This window comes from Bufo gargarizans, chromosome 4, assembly GCF_014858855.1.
Source record: "Bufo gargarizans isolate SCDJY-AF-19 chromosome 4, ASM1485885v1, whole genome shotgun sequence".
NCBI lineage: Eukaryota > Metazoa > Chordata > Amphibia > Anura > Bufonidae > Bufo > Bufo gargarizans.
Window position 1 is genome coordinate 77,957,604 of NC_058083.1, and position 24,261 is coordinate 77,981,864.

General features: G+C 44.7%; 1 protein-coding gene across 2 annotated transcripts in view; it reads left to right on the top strand.

Annotated features, from left to right (window-relative positions):
• EIPR1 (EARP complex and GARP complex interacting protein 1) overlaps positions 1–24,261 on the top strand; it is a 198,261-nt gene that overhangs the window by 61,164 nt on the left and 112,836 nt on the right. For both annotated transcript variants that reach the window (XM_044292544.1, XM_044292545.1), the window contains exons 2-3: positions 4,931–5,014; positions 12,538–12,670. In XM_044292544.1, coding sequence (XP_044148479.1) covers positions 4,931–5,014; positions 12,538–12,670 — 217 coding nt within the window. The remainder of the gene's footprint in view (positions 1–4,930; positions 5,015–12,537; positions 12,671–24,261) is intronic.

Below are 24,261 nucleotides of genomic sequence, written 5' to 3' on the forward strand. Positions count from 1 at the left end.
GATTGGCCTAACCATGGAGAAAGTTCAGCAGATAGGTGGTGAAGGCACGACTCTTCTCGGGCAGCCATGAATCTTTTTTCCTGGCCCCGCTCCTTCCTTTGCACTGTAACCTCGGTGGCGGTGCATTTTACATACAGCACTTACTTAATATTGTATAACAAGGAGGCGTGTGTAGGGGGAGGGGTGACAGACTGGGGATGTTTTGCAGAAATGTTGGTTAATTAAGCCCAAAAAAAAAACACTACAAAGGAAAATATGAAATTGGTTGCAACTCTCTAGAGAGTTGAGAAAATCCTGCATCCTGTGATTATGTTTTTCTATGCTGAAATCTTTAATTGTAGGAATAACATCAGTAATGTGGAATATGTTTCTTTTTATATTGGTGCCAAGATGCATATATCTACATGAAGTAGCAATTAAAATGGGGTTAATCAGTTTTTAATAGAACGTTTCTCGCTGGAGGCATATAAGTTTTCTTAGCAAAACCCAAAAATGTTGAAATTGGAAAGGGTGAAGCAGATGTATGAGGAATATACTGAGCAGATATGATGGAGCTACGAATGACCCACTGTTGGCATATTGAATTTTTTTTAAACCTAAGGTCATAAAACATGGCCTCCTCTTTGAACATTATGTTATATCCTACTGAGTAAGATGAAAAATACATAAAAACTAGGTGATCATGCCTGGCCCCGAAGTCTCGAGCATGCACCTTCACGTCAGTGTTTAATTCTCCACTGCCTGGCTATGTCAGTCAAAATGTTGGGAGTATGGCCTGTAGGAGAGTAAGTGGAGCCTCTGGGTGCAACGGCAATGCCCTTACTGCGCCCATGGGCTAATTTGCATATTATTAAAATACAATCGGCCATGGAACAAGATGGAACCAACAGCATTAGATTCAGCTGACAAGAGCACATCTCCCATTTCGAGAGGGATACAGTGACAGATTTCCTTTAACCACTTCAACCCCGCTAGCTGAAACCCCCTTAATGACCAGGCCACTTTTTACACTTCTGCACTACACTACTTTCACCGTTTATTGCTCGGTCATGCAACTTACCACCCAAATGAATTTTACCTCCTTTTCTTCTCACTAATAGAGCTTTCATTTGGTGGTATTTCATTGCTGCTGACAGTTTTACTTTTTTTGTTATTAATCGAAATTTAACGATTTTTTTGCAAATAAATGACATTTTTCACTTTCAGTTGTAAAATTTTGCCAAAAAAAACGACATCCATAAATAAATTTTTTGCTAAATTTATTGTTCTACATGTCTTTGATAAAAAAAAAAAATTGTTTGGGTAAAAGTTATAGCGTTTACAAACTATGGTACAAAAATGTGAATTTCCGCTTTTTGAAGCAGCTCTGACTTTCTGAGCACCTGTCATGTTTCCTGAGGTTCAACAATGCCCAGACAGTACAAACACCCCACAAATGACCCCATTTCGGAAAGTAGACACCCTAAGGTATTCACTGATGGGCATAGTGAGTTCATAGAACTTTTTATTTTTTGTCACAAGTTAGTGGAAAATTATGATTTTTTTTTTTCTTACAAAGTCTCATATTCCACTAACTTGTGACAAAAAATAAAAACTTCCATGAACTCACTATGCCCATCACAAAATACTTTGGGGTGTCTTCTTTCCAAAATGGGGTCACTTGTGGGGTAGTTATACTGCCCTGGCATTCTAGGGGCCCAGATGTGTGAGAAGAAGTTTGCAATCAAAATCTGTAAAAAATGACCGGTGAAATCCGAAAGGTGCACTTTGGAATGTGTGCCCCTTTGCCCACCTAGGCTGCAAAAAAGTGTCACACATCTGGTATCGCCGTACTCAGGAGAAGTTGGGGAATGTATTTTGGGGTGTCATTTTACATATACCCATGCTGGCTGAGAGAAATATCTTGGCAAAAGACAACTTTTCCCATTTTTTTTATACAAAGTTGGCATTTGACCAAGATATTTATCTCGCCCAGCATGGGTATTTGTAAAATGACACCCCAAAACACATTCCCCAACTTCTCCTGAGTACGGCGATACCACATGTGTGACACTTTTTTGCAGCCTAGATGTGCAAAGCGGCCCAAATTCCTTTTAGGAGGGCATTTTTAGACATTTGGATCCCAGACTTCTTCTCACGCTTTCGGGCCCCTGAGGCGCATGGCGTGAGGCGCATGGCGAGTTCCTTATTATTTTTTGGCACAAGTTAGCGGAAATTGATTTTTTTGGTATTTTCTCACAAAGTCTCCCTTTCCGCTAACTTGGGACAACAATTTCAATCTTTCATGGACTCAATATGATCCTCACGGAATACCTTGGGGTGTCTTCTTTCCGAAATGGGGTCACATGTGGGGTATTTATACTGCCCTGGCATTTTAGGGGCCCTAAAGCGTGAGAAGAAGTCTGGAATATAAATGTCTAAAAAAGTTTACGCATTTGGATTCCGTGAGGGGTATAGTGAGTTCATGTGAGATTTAATTTTTTGACACAAGTTAGTGGAATATGAGACTTAGTAAGAAAAAACAAAAACAAAAAAAAAAAACAATTTCCGCTAACTTGGGCCAAAAAAAATGTCTGAATGGAGCCTTACAGGGGGTGATCAATGACAGGGGGGTGATCAGGAAGTCTATATGCGTGATCACCCCCTCCCCTTGTCATTGATCACCCCCCGTAAGACTCCATTCAGACGTCCGTATGTGTTTTGCGGATCCGATCCATGGATCCGTAAAAATCATACGGACGTCTGAATGGAGCCTTACAGGGGGGTGATCAATGACAGGGAAGTGCTCAGGAAGTCTATATGCATGATCACCCCCTTGTCATTGATCACCCCCCTGTAAGGCTCCATTCAGACGTCCGTATGTGTTTTGCGGATCCTATCCATGGATCCGTAAAAATCATACGGACGTCTGAATGGAGCCTTACAGGGGGGTAATCAATGACAGGGGGGTGATCAATGACAGGGAAGTGATCAGGAAGTCTATATCACCCCCCATGATCACCCCCTTGTCATTGATTACCCCCCTGTAAGGTTCCATTCAGACGTCCGTATGTGTTTTGCCGATCCGATCCATGGATCCGTACAAATCATACAGACGTCTGAATGGAGCCTTACAGGGGGGTGATCAATGACAGGGGGGTGATCAATGATGGGGGGGGGGGGTGATCAGGGAGTGTATATGAAGTGATCAGGGGTTCATAAGGGGTTAATAAGTGATGGGGGGGGTGTAGTGTAGTGTAGTGGTGTTTGGTGCTACTTTGCACAGCTACCTGTGTCCCCTGGTGGTCGATCCAAACAAAAGGGACCACCGGAGGACCAGGTAGCAGGTATATTAGACGCTGTTATCAAAACAGCGTCTAATATACCTGTTAGGGGTTAAAAAAAATCACATCTCCAGCCTGCCAGCGAACGATCACCGCTGGCAGGTTGGAGATCCACTCGCTTACCTTCCGTTCCTGTGAACGCGCGCGACTGTGTGCGCGCGTTCACAGGAAATATCGCGTCTCGTGAGATGACGCGTATATGCGTCGCTGAGCGCACAGCTGCCACCTCCGGACCGCAGATCTGCGTTAGGCGGTCTGGAGGTGGTTAAAGGAGTTATGGGGAGTGCGGTTTTTGACCCCCCCCCACCAAGCTGTCTGGACCTGTAAAAGAAAGCTTACTTACCTGCTTCTCGGCACTGGCTCCTTCTCCTTCAGGATTGCGATGCTCCACTGGGTTCCCGCTCTTAAAACATCCGGTTTGACATCGCCTACAGCCAATCACTGGCCACAGCGGTGACCAACTTCCCATACGTCATGACAAATGGTCACATGATGCAAGGGGTTCCGGTCACCAATCACTGACCGTGGCAGTGACCGGCTTCCCATACTTCATGACAAATGGTCACATGATGCAACGGCATCTGGTCACCAATCACTGACCGTGGCAGTGACCAGCTTCCCATACATCATGACAAATGGTCACATGATGCAAGGGGTTCCGGTCACCAATCACTGACCATGGCAGTGACCAGCTTCCCATACGTCATGACAAATGGTCACATGATGCAACGGCATCTGGTCACCAATCACTGACCGTGGCAGTGACCGGCTTCCCATACTTCATGACAAATGGTCACATGATGCAAGGGGATCCAATCACCATTCGCCGCAGCGGTGACCGGCTTCCCTTACGTCATGACAATTAGTTACATGATGTAAGGCGATTTGGAGCGGGGAGCCAGGCCAGGGAAGCAGGTAGGTAACCCCTTTAGTGCTCGATTTGTCTGTCTGTCGGTCATGTGATGCTGGCCACGTCACATGACCCTCACTCCCCACTATAAATACAGACGGCCTGCTGGCCACAGGTTGCCTGTTTAATTTTAGGTATCTGGTGATTGTTTTGTTCCTGCATACTTACCTGATCCTGTGTTCCCTGATGATTCCCTGCCTGCTCCTCCTGTACTGCGCATCTCTCCTGGTATCCCGACCCCTGCTTCCACCTGACGATTCTTTGCAGACTCCTGTTGTACTTCGTTTCTCTCCTGGTATTTGACCTCGGCTTTTCCTGACTATTCTCTGCTCATTCCTTAGTACTGCGCAGCTCTCTAGGTATTGACCCGGTCCGTTCACGTTCCGTTATTTGTCTTGTCTGTCTTCCCAGCACGTATTCTAAGATAGGGACTGCCGTCCAGTTGTCCCCTGTCATTAGGACTTGCAAGGCAAGTAGGCAGGGGTGAGGGTGGAGCGCAGTGGTCACTATCCTCCCCCCTGTGTGTAGTGTTCGTGACCGTCACAACAATGTAAGAAAACAGTTTTTGCCTCTCATTGGCTTCTCTTTCAGCTGCTACTGTATATGGGAGGCTTTCTTTTTCACCAGATTTGTGTTACTGTATTACCTCTACTTTGCTTAGCTTTTGTTTTAGTAACTATTGGTATTTTCTTTGTAGGCTCGGGCTCTCAGTGCCCAGACTGCAGAAACAGATGCTATCCGATTTCTAGTTGGAACACAATCTCTCCGCTATGATAACCAGGTCAGTTCCCAAAAAATAAATATTTCATATGTCTGGCATTTATTACATTAGATTTTTTTTCAACCTGTAGGATTCAGTAGTGTTGTCCATAGTTCTATAGACACTAGATAAATGTTGGCCATAGTCCCTGATTTTTAATCTTAGAATTGGTTGGCAGCTATTGATTGGTCATATTATTTTGCAGAGACACCATATCTGCCATAGACAATCCACCATAATGATCTGCTGTGTTGGATTCTTTTTGCCGTGGGAAGGTGCAGATCATAGTGCAGTTGGCAGATACAACTTTCTAAATATATATTTTTTCTCTTTTTCCTACTGTTTGATTTTAAATATTTTGCCAAATATCTGACGCCCAGTTTAAAGGATGTATTAGACACCCCGATCACACAGATCCCTCCTGGCAATCGCCTGCACGCTTGCTGAGAAGACCACTGCTTTTTCATGCAGCTATCTCCTCAGCAACATGGGGAGGATCAATCGCTATGCCATTGCTGGTTTTCATGCTGTCTAGTGGTTTGCCGTGATTAGGCAGGACGACCTGCCTCCAGCATGCTGAAAGATCTGGATTGCCCGATGAACAAGCGTGCAATTGGCGGCAGTATTACACTGCAGGATGATTGCTAACGAGCGTTCCTCCTAGAAACGCTTGTTAGCCATCATTGGACAGAAAATCTGCCCGTGCAATACACCCTTCGGTCTCTAGTTTGTGGCCAGCCCAAATGTGTGGCTATCTATGTGATCTGTAAGGCAAGGGCTACACGGCGACACTGGTCACGGCCAGGATCGCTGAGTAGTGGTGATCCCATAGAAATGAATGGGATCGCCGCAGCAGTTGCAAGAAATCCAACACGGCTGGATTTCTTGCGACTGCCACAGTAATCCCATTCATTTTTATGAGAGCACCGCTACTCAGCGATCCAGGGTGCAACAGGTGTCGTCGTGTAGCCCTTGCCTAAAGCTTCTGTCAGGATTCTTACAAATCCAATTTTTTGGCTCTCAGTTCATGGCTTTGAAGCAATAATAAGATATAATAACATTACAAAATAGGATATTTATTAAAGCCATAACCCAGCTATCAGTAGAACCTTCCAAGATCTACTTGTATTTTCTGTTTAAAATCCAGTCTGTCTGGTCGCTGAATCCTTGGGGACAGTCATATTGTACCCGTAAACGGTGCTTAGGCCCCACCAGTAAATTTCATTTTGGGGATGAACTGTAACGCTACATACCAATTTTACCGGCCCACATAGCGGCAGCCGGAAGATGCTACAAGATGATTATGGGGGCCCTGCAGCGACTTGTAGTGGGCAGGTCCCTGGGGAAAAAGGATATTGGCTGGCAGCCTCTGTTACCTACAAGTCATCTGAGCCACCTGATGTGTCTATATCAATGGTCTAGGTACTTTGTTAAATAATTTACCAGTTTTTTTTATATGGACCTGGGCTGAGTGAGATTCTGTATACTCCTTATCTATATGTAGTGCAGCCAGAGCCATGTGCCACTTGTGCAGGGGGTAGGGGACTAGGGGCCCACCTTGTTCAGGGGCCCACCAGGTTAAACACCAGTTCCTCTGTGGGCCAGCCTTACAGCTGGACTATATGTACATGTACAGTCGTGGCCAAAAGTTGCAAAAATATTAGTTTTCACAAAGTTTGCTGCTAAACTGCTTTTAGATCTTTGTTTCAGTTGTTTCTGTGATGTAGTGAAATATAATTACACGCACTTCATACGTTTCAAAGGCTTTTATCGACAATTACATGACATTTATGCAAAGAGTCAGTATTTGCAGTGTTGGCCCTTCTTTTTCAGGACCTCTGCAATTCGACTGGGCATGCTCTTAATCAACTTCTGGGCCAATTCCTGACTGATAGCAACCCATTCTTTCATAATCACTTCTTGGAGTTTGTCAGAATTAGTGGGTTTTTGTTTGTCCACCCGCCTCTTGAGGATTGACCACAAGTTCTCAATGGGATTAAGATCTGGGGAGTTTCCAGGCTATGGACCCAAAATGTCAACGTTTTGGTCCCCGAGCCACTTAGTTATCACTTTTGCCTTATAGCACGGTGCTCCATCGTGCTGGAAAATGCATTGTTCTTCACCAAACTGTTGTTGGATTGTTGGAAGAAGTTGCTGTTGGAGGGTGTTTTGGTACCATTTTTTTATTCATGGCTGTGTTTTTGGGCAAAATTGTGAGTGAGCCCACTCCCTTGGATGAGAAGCGACCCCACACATGAATGGTCTCAGGATGCTTTACTGTTGGCATGACACAGGACTGATGGTAGCGCTCACCTTTTCTTCTCCGGACAAGCCTTTTTCCTGATGCCCCAAACAATCGGAAAGAGGCTTCATCAGAGAATATGACTTTGCCCCAGTCCTCAGCAGTCCATTCACCATATTTTCTGCAGAAGATCAATCTGTCCCTGATGGGGTTTTTTGGAGAGAAGTGGCTTCTTTGCTGCCCTTCTTGACACCAGGCCATCTTCCAAAAGTCTTCGCCTCACTGTGCGTGCAGATGCGCTTACACCTGCCTGCTGCCATTCCTGAGCAAGCTCTGCACTGGCGGCACTCCGATCCCGCAGCTGAATTCTCTTTAAGAGACTATCCTGGCGCTTGCTGGACTTTCTTGGATGCCCTGAAGCCTTCTTAACAAGAATTGAACCTCTTTCCTTAAAGTTCTTGATGATCCTATAAATTGTTGATTGAGGTGCAATCTTAGTAGCCACAATATCCTTGCCTGTGAAGCCATTTTTATGCAACGCAATGATGGCTGCACGCGTTTCTTTGCAGGTCACCATGGTTAACAATGGAAGAACAATGATTTCAAGCATCACCCTCCTTTTAACAGGTCAAGTCTGCCATTTTAACCCAATCAGCCTGACATAATGATCTCCAGCCTTGTGCTCGTCAACATTCTCACCTGAGTTAACAAGACGATTACTGAAATGATCTCAGCAGGTCCTTTAATGACAGCAATGAAATGCAGTGGAAAGGTTTTTTGGGGATTAAGTTAATTTTTATGGCAAAGAAGGACTATGCAATTCATCTGATCACTCTTCATAACATTCTGGAGTATATGCAAATTGTTATTATAAAAACTTAAGCAGCAACTTTTCCAATTTCCAATATTTATGTAAGTCTCAAAACTTTTGGCCACGATTGTACTATTTTTTACATTTGTCATATGATATCCTATTTGAATATGTTTTTATAAAATAACAAAAAAAATCTCTTTTCCGCATTATAATGCAAAAAAATGGAAAATGTTTGTATAATTGGTTTTGCTTCATCTGTTATACCCTGAACTATAACATTATCACAATATTTCATTTGCACAGTGAACTGCATAAAAAATGCCAACGTTGCTGTTTTCTGTTCAGCAAAATTATACCAATGAAAATGTCAACTCATCCCACAAAAGCAAGCCCTCGCACAGCTCCCTCAACAGAAAAACAAAAAAATGGTGACTCTCAGAAAGTGGCAGCACAGAAAGAGTGGCCTAGATTTACCTGTAGATGACGTAAGCTTAGACAGACTGCACATCATAGGGTTCCCTTTCCTGCAGTGCTCCTTCCCTTTCCACTAAGCACCACCTCCTTCTCGAGCATGTCGGGAAAAGGAAAAAAGTTGTAGGAACCCTAGTTGCGCCGAAATTGTGCCACTTTATACGCAGATTTTTGGTGCACATTTTTTGTTTTTGCAGCTTTTTTTTTACCTTCTCCCCTGCATCTCCGAAAAAATTCGTCAATTTTTATTTTTTTTTCAGTGCATTATACTGTATATACTCCCGAAATAAATCATGAAATAAAACCTTAAAAGTAATAGACCCTCTTGGGGCTATGTCTATAAAAAATAAACTTGAAGGCCAAAATATGCTGTGTTCAAGGGGTTGAAGGTAATATTATAATTAGAGATGAGTGAATCAAAGTTGACGGCAGCGGTAGCAGGCAGTCAGTATTGGGAAAATGCCATACTCGGCAGTGTGACAATTTTTTTATTAGGACTACGGAGGAGGTGAACATGGCCATTTGCACACATATATAGAACAGAAGGTGGGACAGTCCTTGAGCCTGTCTGTGTTTGCCAAAGTGCACGCAGCACTGACGTGTGAAGCTGTAACTACGGTCAAGGACAAAATATGTCCTTTAAGGCCCACTGGGTAAATGTGGTTCCTGCCCAGCCACACCAGCAACTTGAGCAGGTGATGCCGCTTCCGCCTCCATGTTCTCACACCATTGGTCCTGCAACAGTGTCTGCCTCTGCCTCCTCATCCTCCACTGTGTCCTCAGCCTTCACTGCAGGGACAATTCACCGTGCCCCACCAGAATACCACATGTGCAGGGCACGACGGTTTCTTGCTGTTCTGCACCTATTTTGCCTGGGCTAACGGAGTCACACAGGGGAGGAACTGCTCCGCATCCTTCATCAAGAAATCGAATCCTGGCATTTTCCTCAACAACTCAAAATCGGAACCATGGTGACCGACAACAGGAAGAACATGGTGTCGGCGCTGCGTCAAGAAGGGCTGAGGCATGCGCCCTACATGGCGCACGTGTTTAATCTGGTTATAAAGTGGTTCCTGAAGTCTTCTGCTCATCTGCAAGACATCCTGAAAATGGCCAGGAAACTTTGCATGCACTTCAGCCACTCTCTCTGCGCTCACGTTCCATTGCCATGGCTGCTGGGGGGGGGGGGGGGCAGGAGCAGTACCAGCTCCATCAGCAGCAACTTAAGTCTAAAGTCCCTGGGTCACGGACTTTGCTGCCTGCGCCGTGACACTTGTGCCATGCTTGCGGTTACCGGTGGAAACGTGTTGCTGTTATGGCATGTGGTGGCAGTGTCTCTGCTTTGGATGTGTGCGCCGTGATACGGTTGCCATGCATGCTGTTGCTGGTAGCAACGTGTTAGCTGGTGTGTGCACTTCCCCTTTAAGTTGTAGCCTTCCCCTGTCTGGTGCTGTAAGGGTTAACTCCTTGACTGGGTGTGGTCACTTGGGTATTATCTCCTGTGGCTTCCTGGCTGGATTCAGTGGTACTCCAGCTGTCTTTGGTGCAGGAGCTCTGTGTGGGTTGTACCTCCGAAAGGGGGCTGGTTTCCTGAAGGGGTGAACCATAAGTCTGTATGCAGCGCTGCTTGGGGCTGCCATGCACTGTGTGAGCATGGGGGGCTTTGGCAGAGTTAGTATACTGGATTCCTGGGTCGGTTGTTTGTACTGTGACCTGCTGTGTGTTTGGGCTCCTGTACTTATGCACGGTTTCTAGTTGTGGAGGCTCCATCAGGTTAGCAAGTTGTCTTGTTGTTCTTACCTGCCGATCCTCTTGCTGCATATGGTCTACCCTTTTCCTGCTGCTTGGCCTTTAGAGACTCCTGTTCCTCCGTGTTGTGGATAAACAGGTCGTCTCTCCCCTGCCCCTAAGTTAGGGATTTCCAGGGTGACTCAGGATTTTAGGTATCCAGGATATGAGTCGTCCCACCATCAGGGTCCGCTCATACGGTTAGGAGTTAGGGAGAGGATTAGAAACGCAATAGGAGGTGACCTGCTCCCTGATCCCGGTGGCCTGGCCTAGTTGCTACCATTATCCCTTTAACATTGTACGGTGGGGGTTTTCCCCCCCACTCCCCCCCGTGACATCCTGATGAGCCGTTTTTGTTCACCCTCCTACTACTCACCAGCAGCAGCAGTTAGACATAGAGCAGAACCTGAACCAGCAGGTTGTGGCATACTTGGAGTGCACCCTGCCACCCCACATAGAAGATCCCCTGGACTACTGGGCAGCCAAACTAGATTTGTGAAATTACTGTTGACACCCTCTTCACTCTGTCAGGAGGGCTCTACTTGTATAAGCGTTTAATAGAACAGGTTCTGTAGACAGCTGACGATGGTGTAAAAGGAGTGCACTCTTTCACGCTATAATAGGATTTTGGGCCTCTGCACGGTTCTTTATACCTGGTGCTAACATTGACCTGTAAGGCCCCTTTCACACAAGCGAGTTTTCCGCTCGGGTGCAATGCGTGATGCGAACGCAATGGGGTTGTTTACATGTGCGTTGCTTTTCACGCATCATTTGTGCGTTGCGTGAAAATCGCAGCATGTTCTGTATTCTGCGATTTTCACACAATGCTGGCCCCATAGAAGTGAATGGAGCTGCGTGAAAATCGTATCCCAAACGCATTAAATCGCATTGCACCCGCGCAATAAAAACTGAACAACTGAACGCGATCGCAAACTAAACGGAATGGATTTGCTTGCAAAATTGCGCAGTTTTCACTGAAATGCATCCGGACCTAATCCGGACACGCTCGTCTGCAAGGGGCCTAAGGCTGAGTTAACAAGCTTTGAGTTATTTGGTCAGTTTTGGCCCCAAACTAATTCTAAGAGCGACGCCTATCATCTGCATGTCATACTGACTCACAGTATTGTTTCACTACCACAGCAGACTCCCTATGCGTGTTACTGCAAGGCACACTGTTCTACACCACTATACAGGCTCTCTGCAGCCAGGAAATAGCTGTTTTTTTAACGCGATTCGCCACGAATAAATTCGGATCGAATCTTTTCGGAAAATTCTGCGAACTGACCGAATCAAATTATGGAGAAATACGCTGATCTCTAATTATAATGGGCTGTATATTCTGCAGATCTGTAGTTGTTCGAGGCACAATTTTCATAGTTTGCAGACTTTTCTGTCCTTCCCATACACCTGGACGGCCCAATATGCTTGGCAGAAAGAGTAAGCAGAGGCATCTGGCAGTGGTTTATCTCCCTTCAGGCAAAAAGGGACCGAGTATCTGTCATGTTGGGACATTAGCATACACATTAGTTGGTCGGCCAGTCCTATCAAAATCGTTGCTTTCGCCTGACATTAAGGTAGTTGTATGAGTGTTTGAAAGTGATGACCTATCCTGAGGATTGGTCATCAGTATCTGATTGTGGTGGTCCACCTCCCGACATCCCCATCAATCAGCTGTTTGCATAGACGAGGCACTCCAGTGAGTGCCACGACCTCTTCCTAGGCCCTTGAGATCTGCATTTATCGGTCACATGGTCTACGCATAAGTGAATGGGGCTGATCTGCAATATCGAGTGCAGCCGCTATCCAGTGGACGGCGCTGTGCTCTGTGAGCTGCAGGTAGGCCTGGTGCTCCCCGGAGATCTGCAGCCTCTTGAGACCGCTGATTGGCAGGGGTGTCGAGGTTCAGACCCCAACTGATTAGAAACTTATGACCTATCCTGAGGGTAGGTCATCAGTATTACACACTCGGAAAACCCCTTTAATGTGTATGGCCACCTTCCGTTTTGAGTAAGCTGGGTGACCACAGGCTTTTCCAGTACATGTATAGACCGAGTTGTCACCGATATGTTAAAAAGTCATCAGAAAACGTATTGCTCTTATGCATTTTCATCACTTCCCCAGTTGGGACAAATTAATGAATTCAGTTTCTGTGTTCATCTGCTTTTCTTTTGTGTTCTTTTTATTTTCTGATGGGGGGAGTCTCATAAATTTATGCTTCCATATGTCTAGATTCACGTTATAGACTTTGACGATGAGAATAATATCATCAATAAGAATGTGCTACTGCACCATGCGGGGGAAATCTGGCAAATCTGCGCTAGCCCAGCAGACAAGAATGTGCTCGCAACCTGCTACAACAAGAGTAAGTCGATCTAATTTGCATTGTAATGAAACTGCAGATGATGAATAGTATTAATTTGGATTATTCCTAAACTGTATAAATGAGCGAATCCTGGAGCTGTGGAAGACGGCCTAAATATATATATGTCCTCGAAGCCCACTGACTCTAAAAGGGGTATTTCCATCTAGACATTTGCTATAAATGTCTGAAGAATGGGGCCTCGACAGGAATGGAGGGGAAGCTGCGCAGGTACATATTTCTCCATTCTCTAGTATAGGATTTCTGAAAATAGGCTTTTTTCTGACGTCCCATAGAGATGATTGGAGGGGTGGCCACACATGCGTGAGGTCCTCTCCATTCACTTCCATGGGACTTTTGAAAATTACTGAGCTGTTTTCAGAAGTCCTAATAGTGAACCAAGAGGATGTAGCACATGCGTGGCATAGTCTACATTCACAATGGAGCCCCATTCTTGAGGTTGTTGGGACTTGCTCCTATCGGCTGTTTATGGCATGTCCAATATGATACAAATGTCCACCTGGGACAACCGCTTTAAATGGGGTTCAAGTGTTAGAAAAACTTGGCTGCTTGATTAATAAAAACTGTTCCGCACCCATCCACTGGTTGTGTCTAGTATTGCAGCTCAGCCTCATTCACTTCACTGTTGCTGACCTGCAGTAGGAGACACAACCCGTACCAATGAAAAAACGGGCACACTTGTCAGTTTTTCAACTATTTTTTAATCCATTTTCTGACCATCTGGCCCTTTTTATTGGCCGTTTTGCAAATTTTTTTTAGCGACTGCTAAAAACGGACATTAAGAAAGGATGATTTTATTTGGCTTTTTTATTTAAATCCCAACACCGGCACTATACAGAATGTCCCCAATAGTGCCCTCATAGAAGTAATAATGTCCCCCAGCATTAATATTATTCCCCATAATGTCCCTCAGCATTAATAATGTGCCTAAAGGGCCTGTCTAACGGCATTGATTTCAATGGAGTCCGCCTGGTTGTGAACACTAGAGATGGGCGTACAGTAGTTCTCAGAACTTTGATTTGGCTGCTTCGCCGAAGCTCACAAAGAAATTTGCTTGTGATAAATAACTTTGTCACAAAGAGCATTTCTTTGTAATTAGTGGGCGCAATGACGGGGAATGGCGATGGTGTCTCCTCCACGTCATTTTCCCCCTCAGATGCCACGTTCATCGCTGATCGCGGCATCTGAGATGACCATTGAGGGCTGTCGGGGGTCAATCCATTTGCTTGTGAACAGTCCGCCACGGCCATCTTGATTTTGAGATTTTGCGCGGGATCTTCAATCAAGATGGCCGAGGCGGACTCTTCGTGTGCAAATTGATGAGGTGAGAATAAATTTGTATTTACCGCCATTTTAGGGAAAATTCATTTGTTACCACGAAGCACTTCGATTCACTTATCACTAGTGAATTCAGTCAAAAATAAGACCTGTCCGCTTTTTTACAGCCAGTGAATTTACTGGCCGTTAAAAAAAATGGCCATGTGAATAGCCCAATTGATTTCATTTTATTCTAAAAACTACCGTGTGACGGCCGTTACAAATATGGCCGTCACACAGCCGTTTTTCGCTGTGGTGTGAGCAAAGCCTTAGGCCCCTTTCTGACGAGTGGGTTCCACGCTCCGGACTTGCAGCGTTAGGGCTCATGCACACGACCGTATGCCCTCTGAGACATACGGTCCGTGAGCAGGCCATATGTCCCGGACGGCATACATTGTGCGCACAGGAGAGCACAGCATCATAGGTCACTATGATGCTGTACGCATCGTGCCGCCCGCATGGCTATTGTCCTGCACTCATAATATCATATGAGTGCGGAACAATAGTCCCGTGGGCGGCCCGATGTGCACAGCATCACAGTAACCTATGATGCTGTGCTCTCCTGTGCGCACGATGTATGCCGCTCCGGGACACGTGGCCCACTCACGGAACATATGTCTCGGAGGGAATACGGTCGTGTGCATGAGCCCTTAGTATGCAGCAGCTCCCATCCTGACCTCCCAGCACTGACGAGGTTGCATACATTTATAATGCTGTGTAACCCTTAGAGTTCTGGAATGTATTGGATCACACTGACAGCATTATGTAAGTGTTATCCAATACCTCCCAGAACTGTAAGGGTTACATAGCATCATAAATGAAATAATGTTATGTCAGTGCTGGGAGGTCAGGACGGGAGCCGCCGCATTCTCATGCTGCGAGTCCGGAGCATGGAACTCGCTCGTCTGAAAGGGGTCTTGAACGTATGATACTGAAGTGTCTGGTCTGTAATGAGGTCAAGGTTCACGGCTTCATTTTATTCTGATAAATTCAGCTCATGTTGAAAACAAGTCTAAAATTCTTCGTATCCAGTACCCCCAAAACCGTAATCTCTTTAGTCCATGTTTTATTTTCTTCTTGTATTGCTTTACTTTAATATACCGCTACAATTTGCTATAGATAAGTGTCATTAAGCTTTTAGGGGGTTTGCATCCATTCCTTTGCAGTAAGTTTACATGAGCGCCTCGAATACCCACTGCATAATGACGAGGAAACTTGTGGTGTAGACAAGAAGCGAGATGGCCCTAGTGAGTGCCGAAGAAGTTTTGTGACAGATGAGGTCAATTTTGCCAACAGCCTGAAAGAATATTTCACCTCAGTATTCATGAGGCAGGCTGGATTTAATATCCCACTGACTAGGATAAATTATTCAGTTGAGGAAGGTGAAATGCCAAAAGGACTGTAGATCATTCCAGAAGGGAGTATTTAGGAAATTAAACAATGAGACTCCGGCGACACCTCAAACCAGGAGAAACAAAAAAAAAAAAGTGCTTTTTTGTCATGGCTGTGAAATTGTACATTTAAAATGGGGTTTACCAGGTACACATTCTTCACAACACACCAGAAAGCATTCCTTCACAGGGAAAATTCATATCTTCATTTATTTTCATGTTTCTTAGGTAAAATATTACCCTCACTGGTCAGATGTTCCAGGCGCCGAATCAAGCACACTGAAAGGAACCAGAAGCTCAGCTCCATTTAAAGGGGTTATCTGAGACGAAAACATTTCCCTCATATGCCCGGGCCCCTCACACTGAATATCACCTGGTCCCCGCACCACTGCTGGTGCTTCTCCAAGTGCATGGATGAAAACATCTGATGTCGGGGGTTGGGTGAGCAGCTAATGGCAGGCGGGGACAAGGACAAGCCTCCCTAGTGTCACCTGCGATGTTGGGGAAGCTTGTCCCAGTCACCACCTGCAATTGGGTGCCCTCGTCCCCGACACCGGATGCTTTCATCTGCGCACAGGGAGAAGCTGCGGCGTGGGGAGCAAGTTAGGTAGATTTAGTGTGAGGGGCTGGAGCATATGGGGGACATTTTTTAGTCTCTGATGAGCCCTTTTAAAGCTTAGTGGCCAAGCCTGGTTACTGCTGTATTCCAGTGAATGGGAGCTGAGCCGCAGTAACCCAGCACGACCACTATACTTTGAATGGAGCTGTGATTCCTGCTTTATTCCAAGTTCTAGTTCCAGCATTAGCGGGTGCATGGAACACCCTATTGGAGATGGTGAATCCCCACCCATCAAGTAGCAGTTCCAAAATATATTATCTCACTTTTTTTTTTTATTCCCAAAACTGTAAATTAAATGAACTGAATGGATGAGAAATTTAAATGGTATACTAGCTACATCAGGTTCCATTTTTTTTTTTTACATTTTTTATATATATTTCACTTCTGTAAATTAGTACGTGCTCTCCCTGACGGCAAAATCTTTAGTAAACTCAAAGGTTTTTGTTTTGCAAAGTTTGTAGGGTGGTGACAATAATCTAACAATGGACTACTTGTGAGGTAGACATTCAACCATCTATTTTTCCTATAGTCATAGTGCTAAATGGTCCTATCCCCAATGATAGGCATCAGCCATTCCCATACCATGGTAGGGAAAATGTCTAACTTCATTGAGCAGTTTTAAAGGCTTCCTACAATAGTAAGTGGTTCCCATGATACTAGGTGTTTTAGGAATTGTGAGAACCACACAACTAATGAGGCCAGTGCACTGCATTCATAACTTCTGAGGCCAGTGAGTGGCTGCAGCGATCTCATTACCATGAACGGGTCAACTGGGAGTGGGGACTACTGGGAGCCCCACCACTGGAGTGGAGGATCTTTTAAAAGAGGAGTTTTTTTAAATATAATTTTAACACATTCCTGGCGGGCATTTGATTTAAAATTATGCCCGATGACCACTTTAAATGCTCTACCCCCCCAACAGAGCCTTGGCATGGTATTTGAAATGCCCTGCAGTGTTGCGTGCCTACTACTGGAACAGTATTGTAGGTGATAATTATCTATGCAATTCAAGGGCGGTACTGGTTCCGATTAAAAAGATCCAGTGTTGTATGCAGACTTGCGTACAGACAATGCTCCATAGGAATGTAGCATACAAATTAGCTCTGGTGTCCTCTTCCTTTTTGGGGAGTCTCTAGTTTGGCTGGTATAAGATAGTTTTCTGTCTTCTGGAAGAGAGCTAATTTATACATACACAATTCTCTAATATAAGGATACATTCTCCAAATGTAAATCTTCTTATTTCCTAAGTATAACCTACCTTTCTATCTATTTTCAATGCTACGAAGGATCGTACCCGTCCCCGTCTGCCATGGGTTGCTCCCCCCTGACACCGGATGTTTTCATCCGCGCACGGGGAGAAGCAGCAGCAGCGGTGGGGAGTCAGGTAAGTATATTCAGTGTGAGGGGCCCGGGCATATGCGATACATTTTTTGGACCCGGATAACCCCTTTAATAGTGTTGAGCGATGCAAGCTTCTGATAAAGCATCCAAAGTTGCTTCATTCAAAACTTCAGAATAATACTGCACGGAGATTGGGCTCCGTACAGTATTAGAATGTATGGGCTCCGATGAGCCGAAGTAAGTTATTCACAAAGTCGCGCGTGACTTAGTTGAATAACTTCGGTAATTGATTTTTGAAGTGGAAAACCACTTTAAAACTTGAAACCGAACTCTGCTTCGGTTCCGACTAATACCGGAGTTATTCAACAAAGTCGCGCGCAACTTCGCAAATAACTTGATTAGGCTCATCGGAGCCCATACAGTCTAATACTGTATGGAGACGGATCTCTGTACAGCAGGCATGTCCAAACTGCGGCCCTCCAGCTGTTGCAAAACTACAACTCCCAGCATGCCCTAATAGCTGTAAGCTATCCAGGCATGCTGGGAGTTGTAGTTTTGCAACAGCTGGAGGGCCACAGTTTGGACATGCCTGCTGTACAGTATTATTCTGAAGTTTTGAACGAAGCGACTTCAGATGCTTCCTCCAAAGCTCGCCTCGCACAACACAAAATGTTTAACTTCTAAAAGACATTCCTATAGAGCAGCAGTAACCTATACCCAATGTACTTCGATTCTGTTCATTGACTGATTCTATTACAGGTAGGTACTTTCTGAAATCACAAAACTGTGGCGTCTGAATCAAAAGGTGGAAGAGGGAAATAAGTATTGCCTTGTAGATGACAACACAGAAATACTTAACATCTGTCGGCAAATTACGTAAAAGAAAAAAATATCCTGATTTTAATTTTTTATATCAGTCATGGCCTTAAACCTTTTTAAAGGGGTTGTCCAGGATTTTGATATCGATGGCCTATCCTCAGGATAGACCACCAATATCAGATAATCAAGTATCCAACACCTCTGGAGCCCTATGGATCTCCTACTACCTTGTAACCAACCGCTGGAGATGATTGCTGGAATGCGCAGTCCCATCCACTACACAGTGGATGGAGCTGTGAAGTCCAGAGCTACAAGATAAGGGCTAACTGGCCAGAGCTAAACTTGGGATGCTGAAGGATACCACCCAGCGTATGGCAAAAGGACACACCTTTGTCATACACGTGGTGCATACAAGCTTATGGACGTGTTGGAGAATCCTCCCAACGTATACCTGTGAAAGTACAGAGAAACGAGGCACCAGCCTAACCTGGTGTCATCTGGACACTTTTTGGAGTTGAAAATCTTACAAATGCTTTGAAAAATGTTGGTGTCTGCTGACAATTAGATCTACAAACTGAAAGAGGAGAACACCTACCAAAAAACGTAGAACTAGGGAGCAAATTTATAATATTCCTTTCCTTAATACAATTGTTCATCCACCATTCACTTTTCATATTGTCGGCAGCACATAACCAGTTTACAAAGAACGATGTGCTGCCAACATAGAACAATTTTTGATGCTGCATCAAAGACGCGGTCACCCAGCAGAGGATCATAGGAATGAACACTTTCAGGAGCATTTGTTATAATTGCATTGGGCTAAAATCATTTTTTTCAATTGGTCTTTATGACAAAAACTGTTGAAGAGTTATAATAAACGGTTAAAGGGGTTATCCAGCCCCTATAATGACCCCCACCCTGATGCTTAAGCCTCTTATCTAGATGATATGTACCTGCTCCTCGGAATCCACGTTGCTCCGGATCCCTGCACGGCCGCCTCTGCATCTCCCCGTCGTGTGGATCAAAACATGTGGCGAAAGGGGGGAAGGGGAGCAGCAAATAGCAGGCCACGACGTGGATGAGCCTCGCTAGTGTCACTTACGATGATAGGAAGGCTCGTCCCCGTTGCGGCCCTCTATTGGCTGCTTCGGATGTTTTGATCCACGTTCCGGGGAGATGCAGCAGCCGTGTGGGGATCAGGAGCGACGCGGGTTCTGGGGGAGCAGGTAAGTATAATCTATATGAGGGGCCTGGGCATTGGGGGTCATTATTGGGGTTGGATAACCCCCTTAACTCTTTGCCTAGCTGTGAGCATCTTTCACTCGTTATCTGCCAGTTATGTATATCCCATGTCTCAGAACTACTAACAGCTCATAAACACTTTCTTTTCAGTTACATATGAATTGAGCTATAATGAGTGTTTATGAGGTCAGGAGATCAGAGATAAGGAGTTGTCAGCTGATCTGCCAGATGGGAAGCCGTATAAATGCAGAGCCTGGCACTTCTGACTTTCAAGGCTGAACGGAGGAAAGGGCTGAAATGTTTTTTTTTTAAATAAAGACCAATTAAAATAATGATTTCTAGCTCAAAATAAGTACAATGCAATAGTAAAAAAAATGCCCCCAAAGGTATCCATACCCTTTTAAAAGCCGTGTTCACTATACATCTGACATTGTATTCATGAACCAGAAATGTTATGATCATCAGACCTCAATGGAAAATAACCCGAAAGTCCAGCAGCAGAGTTCTAGGCATATTGATCTTCTGACTCCTCCTGAGATTTATACATTTTGCCTTTTTTCCATTTTGGACAATCCTTAGACTACAATCTTCCCTCTTACAATCTTGTTTTAGTATCTCTTATTCTCCTAGGCCTGAAAAATGTCTAGGGAAATCTGCCAGCGATGGGCTGGATGGTATTGTCAGGTAAGGGGGAAGACGGGACAGACCTTGACAGGGATCAAAATTTTGAAACACTCAGAAATGTACAAGTTAGAATTTCTGAACAGAAGATCACGACTGACATAGCCACTGGAGATCTTTGAACATATTGTCAAGGCGATAGACAAAGGAGAACCCATGGATATAATTTAAGTGGATTTCTAAAAAGCATTTGATATAATGAGCTGCACAAAGGGCTCATCTACAAAGTCAATGGTTGGAATGGAGGAAATTTGGCTCGAGAACAAAGAATTTTTGAAACCGAAGAGGGGTGCTAATGCTAAGTAAAGGCTTTTGTGCCGTTTTTTTGTGTTATTTTCACTTTTAAGATGCCTACCTACTGTGCCAACGTATGTAGAGGTAACAAGGCGCGGGCACAGCTCTTAGCAGTATGGATCTTCTTGGTGACTAAATTTAGCAAATATTACTTTGGGTTTTGAAGCCTTGTAATATGCACATCTGACTATACGGTGCAACGCCGGTGTAATTTCTTCTTCAAATCTTGGAGTATATAATTATAGTACAGTGATCGAATTTGCTCTCCAGAAAAACAATGTCAGAAATTCATTCAGACCTGTTCCCCAATTAATAGGAATCTAGATTGCCTAGATCATACAGATGGCATCTCCTGTTGAGAAGCAGAAATTAATTATAGTAGGAGAGTAGAATATTTTAGTAAGACTTGGATTTCAAGGGCTGTCATTGGGGGCTAGTATGTATCTGTCCTATGTTTTTCCCTTGTTTCGGGTTGATTGAACATCATTTATTAAAGGTTCACACACTTTTTAAGATTTAATCAAAGAATGGCTGTTCACACTCTGAAGTCTCGTAATACCTCTCAGCAATCTTTTCCAGCACATACCTAAACTCTGTGGGTTGTCTTAGGATTCCTTTTATTGTTCTTGTCTCTGCACTTATTCGTATGTGATTGCCAGCTGTATGAACCCCTGCATGTCTCGCTTTCAACTGTATCTCCGTCCTCAGGATTCGAATACAGTGGAGAAGCAGAGTGCTGTCAGCTTCCTGCTGCACCATTTTCCTGCTGTCCACTGTACAGTGCAAGCAGGTGTGATGTAGTGACATCATCGCGCCTGCTGCGCCAAACTACAATTAGCACAGCACAGAGCGGAGCAGAAGGGCTCCACTCTGTTCATATAGGGAATATTGGGTAGATGAGTATTTTAACTGGAAGCACTGTGTGCAGGGGTCATCTAAGGAGGCATAACTGTATGAGGGGGCAGCACTGTGGGGGTCACTTAACAGGGCATCATACTGTATAGTATCCATTCAAGGGGGCATCGTACTTTGTGAGGTAGCACTTAGAGGGCATCAGTCTGTGTGTGGAGGGGCACTTAAGGGAACATTATACTGTGTGGGTACCACTCAAGGGGGAATAATACTCTGCAGGAAGGGGGACACATAAGGGACAGCATACTGTCTGGAAGACATTTAAGGGGACGTCATACTGGGGAACACTTAGAGGGCCTCCGTTTGTGTTGGGGAATTTAATAGCACCTCATTCTGTGTGGGGGCACTTCAGGGATCATCCTACTGTAAAGGGGCACCTAACAGCATCATACTGTATGGGGAGGCAGTAAGGAGGCATTGCACTATGTCAAGGGGACTAAGGAAACCTAATACTGTGTGAGTGCACCAAGGGATGACCTAGGGGAAATCCTACTCTGTGTGCAGCAGTATTTGGCCAGCCTCCTCTCAGCATATTTGCTGTGCTGTGGCCGGATCTCCGCCGCTCCCCGTTATTTTGAATGGGGCCAGACAGACTTCCGGCAGCGCACGGCTGCTCACGGTAGTTATGGATCCGGCAGACTGCTCTCCTTCCGAAACCATTAATGCCAGTGTGAAACAGGCCTAACTGCTAACTCTGCTGTCCTTTCAGAGCTGGTGGCTGTGTCTATATGCAGGTAGTCTGCCAGTACTATACTGGTCTAGACTTTCTTTCACACACTTGTATCCAGCCTGAGGAGAGCAGAGAGCGTAACTCCCATGCGCACATGGTTCATAAATAAAGTACATTTCTTCTCTCCAGTGTATTTCAAATTTCTGATCAGCCCAAGTATTCATCCCTCTTTTTTGGTGTATGTTTGCATGTGTGTGAGGCTGGGCACACAATACCATACCTAAGGGAGGCATTCTAAATGTCAGGAGGGATCGGTTCATCTCTTCTCTCCAGTGTCTTAGATGATCAGTAGTTGGCAGCTCTGAGCTCTGGATCAAGAACGGATCCCTGCAAATATGCAGACTCTCACTGAGCTCACAAACAAGCCGGTGAAGAAAGACGCACCCATTTCAGTCTCTCTCTCTCTCTCTCTCTCTCTCTCTCTCTCGCTCTCTTTGTCTCTCTCTCTCTATTTCTGTCTCCTCCTAAGGATGGGATTCACTTACTGTAGTAACTGTGAGCGGACAGCAAAACTGCTAGAAGGGAGACCCTTAAACATGAAAATGTGCATATTTGTTCAGGTTCAACTAAACTGACCATTAAGAATAAGTTATTTGAAAAGTTAGTGCCCATTTAAATCTGATGTATTGTAAGCTGATAGTTATTCAGAAATGTTGAAAATTCTGAAGGGATCACCGACTTTTAAGCAACATTATATACTTCAGGCATCCTCAAACTGCGGCCCTTCAGCTGTTGTAAAACTACAACTCCCACAATGCCCTGCTGTAGGCTGATAGCTGTAGGCTGTTCGGGCATGCTGGGAGTTGTAGTTTTGTAACAGCTGGAGGGCCGCAGTTTGAGGATGCCTGATATGCTTAGTGGATGAATGGTAAAATATGTAGGGTGCGTGTTTCCAATATTCAGTTGCCATATACATAATGATCTGCATTCAGAATTCTGCTGGCTGACACTTGAAATCTGTTACAAATTTTTGCTAAGCCTTTGACTTCATTATCGGAAAATAACTGTTATGGCTCATGTACACGCCCATAGCCTGTATTGCTGTCTGCAAAACTCTGCTGCTGGACGCGTGTTCTGCATTTTGCGGAACAGAGCGTCCTGGGCTCTATAGAATAGTCTTATCCTTGTCCGTAAACATACAAGAATAGGACGTGTTCTATTTTGTTGCGGGTGCCATGGAGCGGACATACGGATGGTGCAATTCCACCATTATTGCCTATTGGTGGATTGTTATCTTAGCCCTCCCTTGACGTTTATGTTGGTGCTCTAACATAAACCCCCCCCCCCCCCAATTCTGCCAACATGGAGCTTATGTTTCCTGACTTGGACATTGTTAGGAGTTTTGTTAAGTTCTATATGGATAAAAGTAAAAAAGTTAAGTTTATTGGCTTTTCTGCTGGTCGTTGATAGAGGATTTTTTTGGTGGCTAAACTTTCATTTTCTGCCCAGTGATATGTAGTTAGTTATAAAGATTTTTACAGTATCATAATGGTTAGCTGTAGTTTCTGACACATGTCTTATGATATTAAGATGTAGTCAAAAGTGAGGTTATCCTTATGTCCACTAGACTTACAGAATTGAACAAGTGTAGGTAAGAGACATTTTCTGGGAATACTTTATTATTAGAACTAGCAGAAGGACCCGGCCTCACATGGGTATATTTAATCTATTTCATTTAATGTTTGTGTGTGTCGTTAAAAGATATTGACAATATCCAGTATAGCAGTGACATCTACAGCACCCCGCCCCTTTAACAGTGACCTCCACAGCGGCCTGCCCCCTTAACAGTAACATCCATAGCGCCCTACCCTTTAACAGTGACCTTCACAGCCCTGCCTCTTTATTAGTGACCTCCACAGTAACCCGTTTTGTTAACAGTGACCTCTACAGAGCTCTGCTCCCTTAAAATGGGACCTCCACAACACCCCGCCCCCTTAACAGTGACCTCTACAGCACCCCGCCCCTTTAACAGTGACCTCATAAGTGACCACGTATTCCCTGTTGGATAACATAAGACACATTATAAAGGAGGAAGTGAGCAGTGCGGTTGATCAAAAATTTGCTTCCACGTCTCAAAGACCCTCTACTTCCATGACCGAGTTGTCCGCTTCCTTAGAGACTGACGGTCAGGAATATGAATTAGATGAAGGCGAAATTCCCTCCGGGTCTGAGTCAGATTCCTCAGAGGATGAGTTTGGAAGGCCGCTTTGTTCCATAGAGAACACCG